General features: G+C 34.4%; 1 protein-coding gene across 1 annotated transcript; it reads right to left on the bottom strand.

Moving 5' to 3' along the window:
• Positions 1–13,926: 13,926 nt before the first annotated feature.
• LOC114906579 (uncharacterized protein CXorf21-like) lies at positions 13,927–15,838 on the bottom strand. The gene is made up of 2 exons (XM_029241464.1): positions 15,829–15,838; positions 13,927–14,868 (listed from the first exon to the last, which is right to left on the bottom strand). Exon 2 carries the CDS (start codon positions 14,824–14,826, stop codon positions 13,927–13,929), a length of 900 nt encoding a protein of 299 aa, XP_029097297.1. The 5' UTR covers positions 14,827–14,868; positions 15,829–15,838.
• Between the last annotated feature and the right edge of the window lie 1,637 nt (positions 15,839–17,475).

Here is a 17,475-nt window from a genome sequence, read left to right as displayed (position 1 = left end):
CCACCCAACATAGGAGCACCTCAATACATAAGGTAAATGCTAACAGCCATAAAAGGGGAAATTGACAGTAACACATTCATAGTAGGGGACTTTAACACCCCACTTTCACCAATGGACAAATCATCCGAAATGAAAATAAATAAGGAGACATGAGCCTTAAATTATACATTAAACAAGATGGACTTAATTAATATTTATAGGAAATTCCATCCAAAAACAACAGAATACACATTTTTCTCAAGTGCTCATGGAACATTCTCCAGGATAGATCATATCTTTGGTCAGAAATCAAGCCTTGGTAAATTTAAGAAAATTGAAATTGTATCAAGTGTCTTTTCTGACCACAAAACTATGAGACTATAACAACTACAGGAAAAGATCTGCAAAAAATACAAACACGTGGAGGCTAAATAATACACTACTTAATAATGAAGTAATCACTGAGGAAATCAAAGAGGAAATAAAAAAATACCTAGAAACAAATGACAATGGAGACACGATGACCCAAAACCTATGGAACGCAGCAAAAGCAGTTCTAAGAGGGAAGTTTATAGCAATACAATCCTACTTTAAGGAACAGGAAACATCTCAAATAAAGAACCTAAACTTGCAACTAAAGCAATTAGAGAAAGAGGAACAAAAACCCCCAAAGTTATCAGAAGGAAAGAAATCATAAAAATCAGATCAGAAATAAATGAAAAATAAATGAAGGAAACAATAGCAAAGAGCAATGAAACCAAAAGCTGGTACTTTGAGAAGATAAACAAAATTGATAAACCATTAGCCAGAGTCATCAAGAAAAAAAGGGAGAAGACTCAAATTAATAGAATTAAAAATGTATAAGGAGAAGTAACAACTGTCACTGCAGAAATACAAAAGATCATGAGAGATTACTACAAGCAACTCTATGCCAATAAAATGGAAAACCTAGAAAAAATTGACAAATTCTTAAAAATGCACAACCTGCCAAGATTGAATCAAGAAGAAATAGAAAATATGAACAGACCAATCACAAGCACTGAAATTGAAACTGTGATTAAAAATCTTCCAACAAACAAAAGCCCAGGACCAGATGGCTTCACAGGGTAATTCTATTAAACATTTAGAGAAGAGCTAACACCTATCCTTCTCAAACTCTTCCAAAATATAGCAGAGGGAGGAACACTCCCAAACTCATTCTATGAGGCCACCATCACCTTGATACCAAAACCAGACAAAGATGCCACAAAGAAAGAAAACTACATGCCAGTAACACTGATGAACATAGATGCAAAAATCCTCAACAAACTACTAGCAAACAGAATCCAACAGCACATTAAAAGGATCATACACCATGATCAAGTGGGGTTTATTCAAGGAATGCAAGGATTCTTCAATATACGCAAATTAATCAACGTGATACACCATATTAATAAATTGAAGGAGAAAAACCATATGACCATCTGAATCGATGCAGAGAAAGCTTTCGACAACATTCAACACCAATTTATGATAAAAACCCTGCAGAAAGTAGGCATAAAGGGAAATTTCCTCAACATAATAAAGGCCATATATGACAAACCCACACCCAACCTCATCCTCAATGGTGAAAAACTGAAAGCATTTCCACTAAGATCGGGGACAAGACAAGGTTGCCCAGTCTTGCCACTCTTATTCAGCATAGTTTTGGAAGTTTTAGCCACAGCAATCAGAGAAGAAAAGGAAATAAAAGAATCCAAATTGGAAAAGAAGACGTAAAGCTGTCACTGTTTGCAGATGACATGATATTATACATAGAGAATCCTAACGATGCTACCAGAAAACTACTAGAGCTAATGAATGAATTTGGTAAAGTAGCAGGATACAAAATTAATGCACAGAAACCTCTTGCATTCCTATACACTAATGTTGAAAAATCTGAAAGTGAAATCAAGAAAACACTCCCTTTTACCATTGCAACAAAAAGAATAAAATATCTGGGAATAAACCTACCTAAGGAGACAAAAGACCTGTGTGCAGAAAATTATAAGACACTGATGAAAGAAATTAAAGATGATACAAATAAATGGAGACATATACCATGTTCTTGGATGGGAATTATCCACATTGTGAAAATGATTCTACTACCCAAAGCAATCTATAGATTCAATGCAATCCCTATCAAACTACCACTGGCATTGTTCACAGAACTAGAACAAAAAATTTCGGAATTTGTATGGAAACACAAAAGACCCCGAATAGCCAAAGCAATCTTGAGAACGAAAAACGGAGCTGGAGGAATCAGGCTCCCTGATTTCAAACTATACTACAAAGCTACAGTAATCAAGACAGTATGGTACTGGCACAAAAACAGAAAGATAGATCAATGGAACAGGATAGAAAGCCCAGAGATAAACTCATACATATATGGTCACCTTATCTTTGGAAAAGGAGGCAGGAATGTACAGTGGAGAAAGGACACCATCTTCAATAATTTGTGCTGAGAAAAGTGGACAGCTACATGAAAAAGTATGAGATTAGATCACTCCTTAACATCATACACAAAAATAAGCTCAAAATGTATTTAATATCTAAATGTAAGGCCAGAAACTAGCAAACTCTTAGAGGAAAACATAGGCAGAACACTCTATGACATAAATCACAGCAAGATCCTTTTTGACCCACCTCCTAGAGAAATGGAAATAAAAACAAAATAAACAAATGGGACCTAATGAAACTTCAAAGCTTTTGCACAGCAAAGGAAACCATAAAGAAGACCAAAAGACAACCCTCAGAATGGGAGAAAATATTTGCAAATGAAGCAACTGACAAAGCATTTATCTCCAAAATTTATAAGCAGCTCATGCAGCTCAAAAACAATAAAACAGCAACCCAATCCAAAAATGCACAGAAGACCTAAATAGACATCTCTCCAAAAAAGATATACAGACAACCAACAAACACGTGAAAGAATGTTCAACATCATTAATCATTAGAGAAATGAAAATCAAAACTACAATGAGATATCATCTCACAACAGTCAGGATGGCCATCGTTAAAAAATCTAGAAACAATAAATGTTGGAGAGGGTGTGGAGAAAAGGGAACACTCTTGCACTTTTGGTGGGAATGTGAATTGGTACAGCCTCTATGGAGAGCAGTATGGAGGTTCCTTAAAAAAGTACAAATAGAACTACCATATGACCCAGCAATCCCACTACTCAGCATATACCTTGAGAAAGCCATAATTCAAAAAGAGTCATGTACTAAAATGTTCATTGCAACTCTATTTACAATAGGCAGGAGATGGAAACAACCTAAGTGTCCATCATCGGATGAATGGATAAAGAAGATGTGGCACATATATACCATGGAATATTACTCCGCCATAAAAAGGAAACGAAATTGAGCTATTTGTAATGAGGTGGATAGACCTAGAGTCTGTCATACAGAGTGAAGTAAGTCAGAAAGAGAAAGACAAATACCGTATGCTAACACATATGTATGGAATTTAAGATAAAAATATGTCCTGAAGAACCTAGGGGTAAGACAGGAATAAAGACACAGACCTACTAGAGAATGGACTTGAGGATATGGGGAGGGGGAAGGGTAAACTGTGACAAAGCCAGAGAGAGGCATGGACATATATACACTACCAAACGTAAAATATATAGCTATTGGAAAGCAGCCGCATAGCACAGGGAGATCAGCTCGGTGCTTTGTGACCACCTAGAGTGGTGGGATAGGGAGGGTGTGAGGGAGGGAAACACAAGAGGGAAGAGATATGGGAACATATGTATATGTATTACTGATTCACTTTGTTATATAGCAGAAACTAACACAGCATTGTAAAGCAATTATACTCCAATAAAGATGTTTAAAAAAAAAAGGAAAGGAAAGTAAACTTAACTGGGAATCAGAATATCTAGGTGTCAGTGCCAAGTTTGTCATTCACTAACTGCTTGAACAATTTTTCCATGTCTTTGGGTATCATTTGTAATCTTTAAAATAAGAGTGTTGGATTAGATCAAGAATTTTCAAGCTATTATGAGAAGCCCCCTCAAGGGTTGCCTTAATGTGGGCAAAAGGTGAGAATCTTTATTCTTCCTCTTTCAATCAGAGCAACTCTTCAAATATTTGTTTTACATATTGAGCTATTGTAAGTGTGTGTGTGTGTTTGTGTGTGCGTGTGTGTGTGTGAGCGAGACAGCACAGACAGTAGGGAGATATGTATTTAGTTTTCTGGAGTTTTTAGATAATCCATCTAGATTATCTCTGTGGAATTTTATGATGTCCTAGAATTCTACAATACCTAAACTTAGAAAGCAAAGACCTTCCAAGAGCTCACAATGCATCCTCCCTTATTTTTCCTCTATCACATTTGTTGCTATTGTTGTCATATACTTCTAAAAGCCCTCCATTTCCATCTTCCTGAGCCTGAAGTCTTAAGACATTGCCTAAGGTAGGAGCACTGGCTCCTATTTGTAAATTGACCCTGATGCCCCCACAGGACTTACTTTAGACCTAAACAGATCCAGGGATGCCTAGGTAGTAAAATTTTGAGGAACTAGGATAGGAGAGTCAAATCCTTGTCCCATAGGTATCTGGATGAAGCTTGAATGTCTTTTTTTTCCAGAGAATAGAACCTGTTGTTCCACACTGGGAATTTAGGCTTATCGTGCTGACCCCTATGGAAGAACGAACACTGACATATTTGCAGTCAGTTAGAAATGACTCTTGTACAACATGTTATATATGAAAGTTGTTAAAAGAGTAAATCCTGAGTTCTTAGCAAAAGGAAAAAGTTTTTCTATTTATTTAATTTTATAACTATATGAGATGATGGATGTTCACTAAACTTGTGATAATCACTTCATGATATATGTAAATAAAATCATTATGCTGTATGCTTTAATCTTAATACAGTTTTGTCAACTATATCTCAATAAAACTGGAAGAAAAAAAGAAAGAAAAGACTTGTCTGAGATCAAGCTTTTAAAAAAATTTTATTGGAGTATAATTAATTTACAATGTTGTGTTAGTTTCAGATGTATAGCAAAGTGAATCAGTTATACATATACATATATCCATTCTTTTTTTAAAGATTCTTTTCTAATATAGGCCATTACAGGGCACTGAGTAGAGTTCCCTGTGCTATACAGCAGGTTCTTATTAGTTATCTATTTTATATATAGTAGTGTGTATATATCTATCCCAATCTCCCAATTTATCCCTCCCCCCATCCCCTGGTAATCATAAGTTTATTTTCTTCATCCATGACTCTACTTTTGTAAATAAGTTCATTTGTACCTTTTTTTTAGATTCCACATATAAGTGATATCATATGGTATTTGTCTTTCTCTGTCTGACTTACTTTACTCAGTATGACAATCTCTAGGTACATCCATGTTGCTGCAAATGGCATTATTTTGTTCTTTTTTATGGCTGAGTAATATTCCATTGTATATATGTACCACATCTTCTTTATCCATTCCTCTGTTGATGGACATCTGGGTGGCTTCTATGTCCTGGCTATTGTAAATAGTGCTGCAACGAACATTGGAGTGCATGTATCTTTTTGAATTATGGTTTTCTCCGGGTATATGCCCAGCAGTGGGATTGTTGGGTCATATGGTAGTTCTAATTTTACGTTTTTAAGGAACCTACATACTGTTATCCATAGCGGCTGTATCAATTTACATCCCACCAACAGTGCAAGAGTGTTCCCTTTTCTCCACACCCTTTCCAGCATTTACTGTGTGTAGATTTTTTGATGATGGCCATTCTGATCCGTTTGAGGTGACACTTGACTTATGCTACCTCATTTCTTTCTCACAACAATCTTATAAGGTAGGTGAATTACCTATTGCAATTATAAGGACTCCATTATTTCTAACTTATTCTCATTACCATTACAAATATTATTATTGAAAGGGACTAGAATGGGGAAACTAGAGAAACAAATTTCACCTACTGCACAGTCCTGCTGTCACACTTCCTTAACGGCATAGAGTCACCTCTCTCTTTCAGGTAGTACCCTATTCTCTGCCAATATTACACTCTCTTGGGTGGGGGTGGGAAACTACTGTATCTACAGCATTTGCTGTTGAAACCTAACACCGCTTCAGTGACTCTTCCACAAAAGCTCCCACTGGTCTCACTACACTTCATTGTAGTAGGAGATACTGTGCATTAAGCTTAAAAAGTTTCTGTTTCTCTCATCCAACATTTATAGCATGATTTGTCTTTAAAAAGCATTTACTATAATTTCCTCCATCAGAAATAAAAAATTAAATCAAAATGCTGTAATGTTTCTCAGGCACTTGGAAAAAGTCAGGCAAATCTTTTTCTTCTTTTAATATGTCCATGTAGAACACGAAACTGTCCCCTCCCAGCAGTAAGCACTAACAGTGTGTGTGGACTCTCATCTCTTATTTTACATTTAAATGGTCCTGTTAAGTAATCAGAAGGGATTTATTACAAGTGTTAACTATATTGGCAAAAAATAAATCTTTACCCCACCCCAACGTTATACGTGATGATTGATTTTTTACAATTGTGCTGATTTTTTAATAAAAAGGACATATAATAGTAGAGTCTTTAACTACTTACCAAATCTTTTCACCTCCTTTTAATCCTCATAACAGTCCTCTGGTATAGTTGGAGCAAGTGTTGCTATCCTCATTTTCTAGGTAAGGACATTGATACTCGGAGAAGCAAAGTGCCTTGCCAGGCATTTAGTGAGTGGATGAGTTGGAACTTTATTAAAACACAAATCTTCTCATTGCAAATCCTCTGCTCTTTCTAGCTCTCTTTCTTCCTGTTTTACTGAATGAGTTGCTCATGTAACAGAATCAAAACAGTTTTATCTTGACACAATTACAATAAATGAAAAATTCTTTTAAAGTCCTCAGGAGACAAAACTTTCTCCCCAGCTCTTCTTCAAGTAATGACTTTATAAAATGGTACCTTCCATTTACAGCCTCCAGAATTCTTGGTTTTTTCCCCCTTATTTGTGTCCCTCACTTCTCTCCCGCTGCCATCATGTTCTGCACCACTGCTCTCCCTCCACTTTCAACGTTTCACTCTGCTGTTTTAATCACCCTGGGAAAAGCAAAGGGTAGTGTTTAAGGTAGGGTTGCCATGTAAAATACAGAATGCCAGGATGCCCAACTAAATTTGGATTTCAGATAAATTAATAATGTTTTTAATATAAGTGTGTCCCAAATATTGCACGGGAATATATTTATGCTAAAAAGTAATTTGCTGTTTTCCTGAAATTCAAATTTAACTAGACATTTACATTTTTTTATATGCTAAATCTGGCAACAATAGGTTAACAAAAGAGTTTCTGATGTCAGAATGACTTGATTTGAATAATGACTCTTACTCTGAATAGCTGTAGGATTTTAGGCAAAAAAGTTTTAAATCTCTTAACTTTAATTTCCTCCTGTCTAAAATGAGGATAATGATATTACTTATCTAATAAGATTGTTGAAATAAATAAGATATGTGAGTAAAGTTCTTAGTAGAGTGCCTATCATATAATAGATACTCAAAATGGTAGCCATTGATATTACTAAATGACAATAACTAATAATAGCATTCTTCCTGTTAGGTAGATGGACATTTAACAGGTAATAAAATCTTCAGTTACATGGATAAAGCTCTATAGTAGAAATTTAGAGAACTTCGCATAGACAGCCAGTTTTCTCAAGGCATAGACCTTTTTTATACTTAAGCTTTAAAGTACACCTCCTCCGTGTCTGAAACAAAAATGGCTGTTTTGTTATGACGCACAATGCAATATCAGTAGCTTTTAGGTCTGAGACAATATATAAAACTGGGGTAATAGAAAGTAGAATATTCAAGGTAATCAACATCTGACACCCAAGACATGGTCCTCTCTTTTGTGTCTTGAGTCACTTGATTTGGTCAACAGATGGCAAGCAATAATTTCATAAGTCACCCTCTATCTGGTTAGTATATGAAGAAGCAAATGACCTTAGAGAAGAACACAACAATAAAGATTCAAAGCAAGGCAAGAGAGAATCAAATAAAATGACTAACAGTAAGGAAGGCCCAGTCAAAAGATTCGGTGTTCATGAATATATCGTCACTTACTTAAGAGTTGCAAGAAAAAAGCAGAGCCCAAGTCTAGGAATAATAGTGTTACTGAGTGGGTTTTGTAACAGGAATCTCAATATTGAAGTAGGTACAAGCAGAAGTGAAGGTCAAAATATTTAATAACTCATATGAATAGGAAGTGTAGTAGGCAGCATTAGAGCTGAGTATTAAAGGCCTTTCATTTGTCTGTTTAGTTGCTGAATCATAAGGAGATACAAGCGTCCAGAGGGAGGAGTCAGAGTCACTAAGGTAATTATGGGGGTGGTAGGACTTGGAGGGGTAGCAGCTTCATACCAGTTGGTACAGAAATATTTCAACATGTTTAATAATCAGCAGAGGTACACTGTTGGATGACAACCAAATAGCAGCCCTGGATACAAGATTCAAACTATAGTATGAATAGGCCAAGCAGGCAGAACTATGAGCAGAGATTATCTAGAGCTATATGTTATAACGTTCATGACCCTAAATTTGGATTGTGGTGGCTTACTTTTGTTCTTTAGTTCTATATCAACTGATCTGTAAAGTAGTAATGGTATCATTTTGTTCATCATTTGTCAGGATTGCCTATCACAGTGCTTAATAAATATTTGTTTAATGAATAAAGAGCCAGTCAGCTTCTCCTAGTGCCTGTCGTGTCCTGGGGATAGATCGTTCTAAAGGATGAAAAGCTCTGAGAATTAATTCTGATCTTGAACTGGACTTGGAGGTCTGCTCAAGACATACGCTGGTCCCTATCATTTGAACTCTTGGATATCAATTCCTAAGCCTCACCAAAGGAGAAGAATACAAGGGTGCTCTACAATTACATGGCTTCCCTAAAGCAGAGCTGAACATTTAAAGGAGAGGGGCAGAACCCAACAAGTCACTGGGATCCTGACCTATTTCTTAAACATTTTCAATTCCACTCAAAAGTCTATTTAGCAAATATGGGTCCAGTTTACAACGATAGAGAGAAATAAATTTCAGGAAAGAGCCTACTTTTGAACTTCAGTCACTCTCAGCTAAACCAGCGTCTTATGACAATTTATGTTTCCCATGATAAACTGCCTCTATTCATTTGGGGAAGTAAAAACCAGAACTATACTGCAATTTTGTAAGCTAGAAATTTCTCAGCTTTAAATAGAAATAGCAGAACAATTCAAAGAATTAGCTGCCCATAGCAATGATTCAGTATTTTTAATTGATGTCAATAAACCTTATTTGGCTCTCATCATTTTTATAGATATGTTCATAAATATAATTATGAAAAGGCTATTTCAAACCCACACACATATGGTCACCCAATATATGACAAAGCAAGCAAGAACATACAATGGAGAAAAGACATTCTCTTCAATAAGTGGTGCTGGGAAAACTGGACAGGTACATAAAAAAGAATGAATTTAGAACACTCCCTAACACCATACACAAAAATAAAACTCAAAATGGATTAAAGACCTGAATGTAAGGCCAGACACTATAAAACTCGTAAGAGGAAAACATAGGCAGAACACTCTTTGACATAAATCGCAGCAGGATTTTTTTTGACCCACGTCCTATAGTAATGAAAATTAAAACAAACATTAACAAATGGGACCTAATTTAAAACTTAAAAGCTTTTGCACAGCAAAATAAACCATAAACAAGACCAAAAGACAACCCTCAGAATGGGAAAAAATATTTGCAAACGAAGCAACTGACAAAGGATTAATCTCCCAAATATACAAACAGCAATGCAATTCAATAACTAAAAAGCAAACAACCCAATCAAAAAATGGGCAGAAGCCCTAAATATACATTTCTCCAAAGAAGACACACAGATGGCCAACAAACTCATGAAAAGATGTTCATCACTAATTATTAGATAAATGAAAATCAAAACCACAATGAAGTATCACCTCACACCCCTCACAATGGCCATCATTAAAAAATCTACAAACAGTAAATGCTGGAGAGGGTGTGTAGAAAGGGAACCCTCTTGCACTGTTGGTGAGAATGTAAATTGATACAGCCACTCTGGAGAACAGTATGGAGGTTCCTTAAAAAATTAAAACTAGTGACCCAGCAATCCATATGACCCAGCAATCCCACTACTCGGCATATACCCAGAGAAAAGCATAATTCAAAAAGACACATGCACCCCAATGTTTATTGCAGCACTATTTATAATAGACAGGACATGGAAGCAAGCTAAATGTCTATCAGCAGAGGAATAGATAAAGAAGATGTGGTATATATATATATATATATATATACAATGGAATATTACTCAGCCATAAAATGGAATGAAATTGGGTCATTTATAGAGACATGGATGGACCTAGAGACTGTCATACAGAGTGAAGTAAGTCAGAAAGAGGAAAACGAATATTGTATAATTCCACTTTTATGTGGAATGTAGAAAGTGATATGGATGAACTTGTGTGCAAAGCAGAAATAGAGACACAGATGTAGGGAACAGACATATGGATACTGTGGGGGGAAGGGGAGGGTGGGATGTATTGGGAGATTGGGATTGACTTATACACTATTAATACTATGTATAAAATAGATAACTAGTGAGAACCTATTGTATAGCTCAGGGAACTCTACTCAGTGCTCTGTGGTGACCTAAATGGGAAGAAAATCCAAAAAAGAGGGGGTATATGTATACATATAGCTGATTCACTTTGCTGTACAGTAGAAACTAACACAACTTTGTAAAGCAACCATATTCCAATAAAAATTAATTATAAAAAATTTAAAAAATAAATTAATCAAGAAAAAAATAAAGGCTATTTCATAAAATTTCAAGTGGTGCTGTACATTTACACCATAATAAATATAAAACCAACATTTTTACAAATTTCTACTAAACCTTGAAGAAAAGTACACTACATGAATGGGAATCAAAAGTCCCAAATTTCCAATGAACATTTTTCAAAAGGACAGTTATCTTTATTTTCTCATTATGAGAACATTTTTTGCCATCATTTCCTATTTTGCTTTCAAATATTATTTTGTTTTTCATGGATTTTCACACATACATAGATAATTGGCTAATTTTCCATGCAAATGACTAGTCATGAAAACTTTACAGTTTTCTTTCCTTCCTGTACTAACTGAAAACAATTGCCCACTTAACTGCATAATTATTCCAGTTTATTATACATACTAATTCTCATCAAGCCACCCCTCCACCCTTCATCCAAACACGCATTATGTAGTAATGTTATATTAGTCAGATTACCTGAAAAGTAATTCATTTTATTTTAATATAAACATATGTGTGTGTGTGTGTATATATATATATATGTATATATATATAAAAAAATAAAGATCTACTCTACCCTTGCCCTAAAGCAGCCCCACAAAAAGGATAATTGCAAGTGAAAAGATATCCCTAGAGAACTATTTATTTTGTTTCTTCACTTCCAAAAGCCAGTTTTAATAAGACCTAAATGTTAAGGGTAAGATTGGAAAGAGCCAGAAAGTCTGCTTACAACTTTGAATGGACCAGGTTAGTATTATCTCTGGTCTTAAACCTCTGGGAAAAAAAACAAAAGAACCTGAGGGAGACTGGCTTCTTTGGGCGACTAACCCATGAGACAGAGAGATGTAGCCTAAAAGTTCCAGGAGTCCAGTATAGTCTATCTCTTGAATTGCTTTCAATGATTTAAGGATGTTCCTGACAGAAAATTACTTGAGACTGGGTCAAACCCACTCTGGGCCCTACAATAGTGACCTGAAATCCAAATATGGGATATAAATTAAACTGACCTATACAGGTAGGGAGCAACATTATATTGGGCGTCATTCTTAACCTGTTGAAATTCTTCCCTACCCAGAAATGATGATCCTCCCACACTGCTGAATCAATAACATTCTCCATTTTCATAGAAGCACAAAAGTAATACTTTCAACTCCCCAAAAAAGTGAGACAGAAAGAAATTTATCATTCCATACATTTTAAATAACATTTTAAAATGGAACTGCGTTGTCATATAAGTGAAACCCATGATGAAAGATAGAATGAAGAATGTCTACTTAGGATCCAAACATGCTAAACCACAACCCCTTATGCATATTTCACCCAAGCATTGTAGGCAGCAAGTATGAGGTCAAGATGAAAATAACACTAAATTTATTATATTTCCTTGCTTAAATATCACATTGAATTCTTAGGCTGTTTTAACAGTAAGTGAGTAATCTTTAGAAATTAAGAATTTTGATGACATAAGCAAGAGGGAGAAAATTGAAATATTAGCGTAATAATTAAATGCACTTCTAAATTTGGTACTAGCTAAATATTGTGTTTTCTAATATAATACTATGTAGTCTTAATACTATTATGAATATATCTTCTTTGTAAAGTATTAATACATATTACAATCTCTAAGAAAACTTCACACCAATAATGTTGCCCAATGACGTTTAATTCACTTTAGAAAAGATAAAGTTTAACATTAATATTTTATCATTTTGGTAACTCATATTAAAATGTACAAATTTAGCAATATATAAAACAATATGCACACAACTGTTTTTTCTGTATCTATAAGACATTAAGTCAGTTGTTCCAAAACCCTTAACCATTGTCTCTTCAGAATCAAATGTCAGAATGGTGGAAATGGATTGGGAGGCTTATTGGAGAAGATGTTGGAGAAAGGACTGATGAACAGGAAACAAATCAGGGGTACTTATTATTAGATCATAGAAATTTGAAGACACAAAATAAACTAAAGATTGTGTGATCAAAAAGAACAAATTGTAAGGGCATCTGGGTAATTTATTCTTTAAAATTTAATCAAAGACCAAAGAGATAATTGGAACAGAATATGTGAGTACTAAGGTACAAATCTTATTAATATATAATGCAACCATAACAATTCCATAACATATATTCATACCATTTCATTTTACAAGCAAAATACATGTCAATCATTTTACTATACCTGGGAGAGAAGTGTGAGCTATAAAGTATAGGGTCTTGTTTCCAAGTCTGCAGTAAACTATACCATTCTTAGGTATGTTTTGTTAATTAATTAATTTAATTTAATTCCAAAATTGCTATAACTCCCTGCTTTTATCCTAAGCCAGGATCTTGATTGAGGATAATCTGAGAAATGTAAATATTTCCGGGAGATCCTCTTCATTTCTAGATGGTGGTTCTCTATGCACTTTGTTCACTCTACGTATATGCTTTCCTTCCTCCCATCGCTGAAAACCACCATGCATGACAGAGTGATATATAATAGTTGATGCTTGTCCCAAGAAAGTTCAAAAGCATCAAGTTCAATTGCAAATCTTAATGGCAAATTCTCCATTTTTCCTTAAGCCCTCCTTCCACATTTCTTTCAAATATCATTTAAATCCAACTTTTGTTTGAAGAATTTCTGATTGTCAGATTCTGTATGTTGAAAATAGAAAGATATTTAAGCACTACTCATATGTCTTTAAACAGTTTTGTGGAGAAAGAAATGTCCCTGTCTGATACAGTTTCTAGTTGTCTTTTCAGTATCTGAGAGCAATAATTCTCTCCTCATCTCACTTTTATTTAATCACTTTTGTGGTAAATAAATCTGATGAGTGAGAGTGAGGTAATCAATTTGGGATGCTGCTGGCAATTAGATAAGCATATATGGAATATACAAACTTGAATGTAGCAAGCATTAAAGATGTCAAAACAATTAAAAATATGGTCATAAAACTCAATCATTTAAATTGTCATCTACAAGAATTCAGATGTACCATTGGTCAAATAATTTCTCGAAAAATGTAATAACCACACCACAAAGGGGTCTGATGTGACACAATAAGCCAGAGAAGACTGCTGTTACTCCAGTCTCATAAGCTAGTCCAGCCAACCTACAGTTGGTTCTTATTGCAGATGTGATACAAGTTCCCTACTTCTCTGGTTTGAAATTTGTAAGTTAGGAGTGCTAAATTCAGAACTATTTCCGTGGGAAATGTTACAGAGATTACATCTTGCTAAAGAATGTAAGAGAACTTCCCAAGCTTTCGATGCCTCTGTGTTCTGTTCTTGAGAGATTTGAAGACTTATCTGATTTACATTATTCATTAACAAATTAGAAGCCATAAGATTGGTTATGGAGCAGCACCTAGTGAGATTTTCTTCCAAAAACTGTTTGTAGAGTTCGTCCACTTTTTTTTCCATATAACTATTAAGCATAGAATTAGAGAGGGTCTGCTTATGAAACAACATACTTTTTTCTTGAATTTCATCCCCATTCAAAAGCTTTGAGGCAGGTAATTTCTCTAGAGGTTCACTGATGGGAGAATGACCCAACGGTACATCTACTGAAAGTAAAAGAGGACCGTTAAAAGCATCATCACGTATGTGTTCCACAAAGCAGCCGGAATCATACATGTTACCCACGTGGTCTCCTCCAATCTGCAGGTCCGGATAATTCTGGCAGATACTTGTACATGAACAAGATCGGTATAAATCTAGTTGTTTTTCATCATGTTCTCTCTTTGGAATGGGTAACGCAGCAGACACATTTCCTGGAAGGGATGCACTTTTGCATTTTGCTACAGTTACCTCATCCACAGATTTTATTTTATTTTTATCATTACTTTGCTCTGTTAAACTTTCTTTCATGATCTTATTTTGATTTTCCATTTTATCAGGGGAAAGTGACTTGTCTTCTATATCTAAAAGCTGCTTTTTCCAAGTTTCCTTTTCATCATTTGAGGCTTTCTTACATGTAGGTGGTTTTTTGTATAGGAGTTCAATTAGGAAGGCTTCTCCAAGCATTTTATTAGACAAGGTTTCTAAAGAGAAGAGTGCAATATATTCCTGTAATATAAAAAAAAACTCATTAAGGCAATGTACATTAAAATGTCTAATCAAGATTTAACTGCTACATGAGAACACAAATGATTTAGGGAGGCACTATTGCTCAAAGGATAGAGAATAGGAACAGGAGTAAGGAGACTTGGGTTCTGACTCTGTCATTAACTATTTACCATAAGGTAATTTATTTATTATTCCTGGGAAAATTCCTCAATTTTCCTATTAATTAAATGGTGATAATAATGCTCCCCAGACTTTTTCACAAGGTTATTGTCAGGATATTATATGGTATACAAATGTTTTAAAAGTACAAACTTATACAAATGTATAATTATTTTAATATATACCACTGTCATAAATGATTTATTTTAAAATTATTAGTTAAAGTGCTTAACCCTTTATCTTCAAATAGTCTGCTAAAAATCAAGTCTGTTTTCAAGGAATTGGTCTTAACTGTGTTTTAATTAATATTGTTTGAGTCATATTGAAAACAATTACTATACCTTAGAATGTGTTTGAGGGATGAATATTTATATATAGTTTGGATTTATGCAAACTGATTTAAACTATTAAGATACACACTGATTTTTCAGTAATCTAAATGCAAATAGGTTTGTCAAATTCACTACCATCCTTTTTTCTTTTTATTTTCTTTCCCTTCCTCTCTTCCTTCCCTCTTTCATTCCTTCTGTTCTTTTCTTTTGGACTTAAAACTTATTTCCCAAAGCACTTATGTCAGTCTTTTGCATTAATCTTTAGTGCAATTTTAAGACTTCCAATTTTCCCTATAAACTCTACAAGAGTACAAAAGGAAAAAGCAGATGATTCAAGACACAAGTTTCCTTTAATAGGTCTGTAGTGTCTACTATAAATGTTTCCAGGAAACCTACTTATTCATATTTAAAGGCTTTTGAGTAGAAAATAAAACAATACAAACTAAAATACATGAGAATTTAGACTTACCTTTTCCGAATGTCAGGATACCTAAAGAAAGATTCAGTCTTCTGAGATTTCAACAGTCCAAACACAGGAAAAGTCCCTTTTGGCTTGTTTTTTCTCAGCTCTTGCTTATACCTCAGAAAGATAACTTTAACCACACAAAATGAAACAGTTCTGCTTTCCATTCATACCTTAGGGCTGAACCAGCTAATACGAGAATAATGTGGGTTGATCACATATATGGTATGGTAATGATCACATACTAAAAGAGGATCTTGAAAGTGTTTATTCAAGATGCAAATGAGAACGACAGTGGGAAATGTTAACAGCAATAGCTTTCTTCATTCAAATGAAGATAGAGACAAGGATATTTTAATTTTTTTAAGTAGAAAAAAGCAGTATGGTAACCAGCATATTTTGTAACACTGAATAATTAAAAATAAATTAAATGGCCATCAATAAGACAATGGTTAACTTATATCTATTGTATGAAATACTAAACTGAGGATTTTTAATGATGGAATGATATTAAAAATAAGGAATTACTACATAACAGTCATTATAAATGTTCTACATATATGACTTAATTTAAAACAGAAACTATTATCTCCATTTTACGGAGGAAAAAAGACAGAGGAAGGTTATATACTTATTGAAGTTCACAAAGTTAGTAAATGGTGGAACTAGGATTTGCACCAAGCAATTGGATTCAGAATCATACTTAATCACTACACGATATTGCCGCTATGTTTATTGATGGAATGCAAGTTGCAGAACCATATAAACAGTATGATTCCATCATGTGTTGTGTGTGTACTATGTGCCAAGCTCTTTTCTAAATACTTCACATATACTAATTTAATCCTGTTAACATCTATATAAAACAGATATGATAATTACCATTTATCTGTGAAGAAACTGAGGGACAGAAAAGCTAGATAAGATGTCCAATATCATACAGTTCTAAGTGGTAGACTCTGGGTTAGAACCCAGGCAGCCTGGCTTTAAATACTGTGTGCTTAACTTTCCTGCTACAACAGATTTTTTCTCCCTTTTAATTGACTTAATATATGTAATCATGTTTGTGGAAAAGAATACAAATCAAACTGTTAACCGTGGTTTCCTCTGGGAGGGGGTTGGCAGGGAGAAGTTGAAGGGTTAATTTTATTTTTTACTCCCTATACTTCTATACGGTTTGAATTATTCTAGAATGCACATGTATTCATGTATTATTTACATGATTGAAAAATAGTCCACATATATAAAAGGACAAGAAAAAAACAATGTTAATTTCTTTGAATGTATTTTCTCAATCTCACAGGAGTTTGACCCATTCTTTAGAATGATTTTAAACCCAGATACAAACTGCCAAAGTAGATTGGAAAGCATGAACAAAATTTCTACATAGTTGATGCTTTCAGTTATAATTATCAATACAGCTTTTGTTTTACAAATAATTATTTCAAAATAGTTATCACAAACATCCTACAGAATAGGTTAATTCTAATTTTGTATACCATACCAACCACTTTTTCTTAGGTTGTCAAAGACAACCTCTTGTAAGAAATAGTGTATTAATTTAGCATGGATGCGAGGGAATGGCTCACAGCAAAATGAGAAAATATTTCACAACCCCACACCAGAAAGATAATGGAAACAATTGTAAAAAAA

The sequence above is a fragment of the Monodon monoceros genome, unplaced genomic scaffold, assembly GCF_005190385.1.
Source record: "Monodon monoceros isolate NGI ecotype Baffin Bay Population unplaced genomic scaffold, NGI_Narwhal_1 Super_Scaffold_22, whole genome shotgun sequence".
NCBI classification, from domain to species: Eukaryota; Metazoa; Chordata; class Mammalia; order Artiodactyla; family Monodontidae; genus Monodon; species Monodon monoceros.
This window is presented reverse-complemented; position numbering and strand designations above follow the sequence as displayed.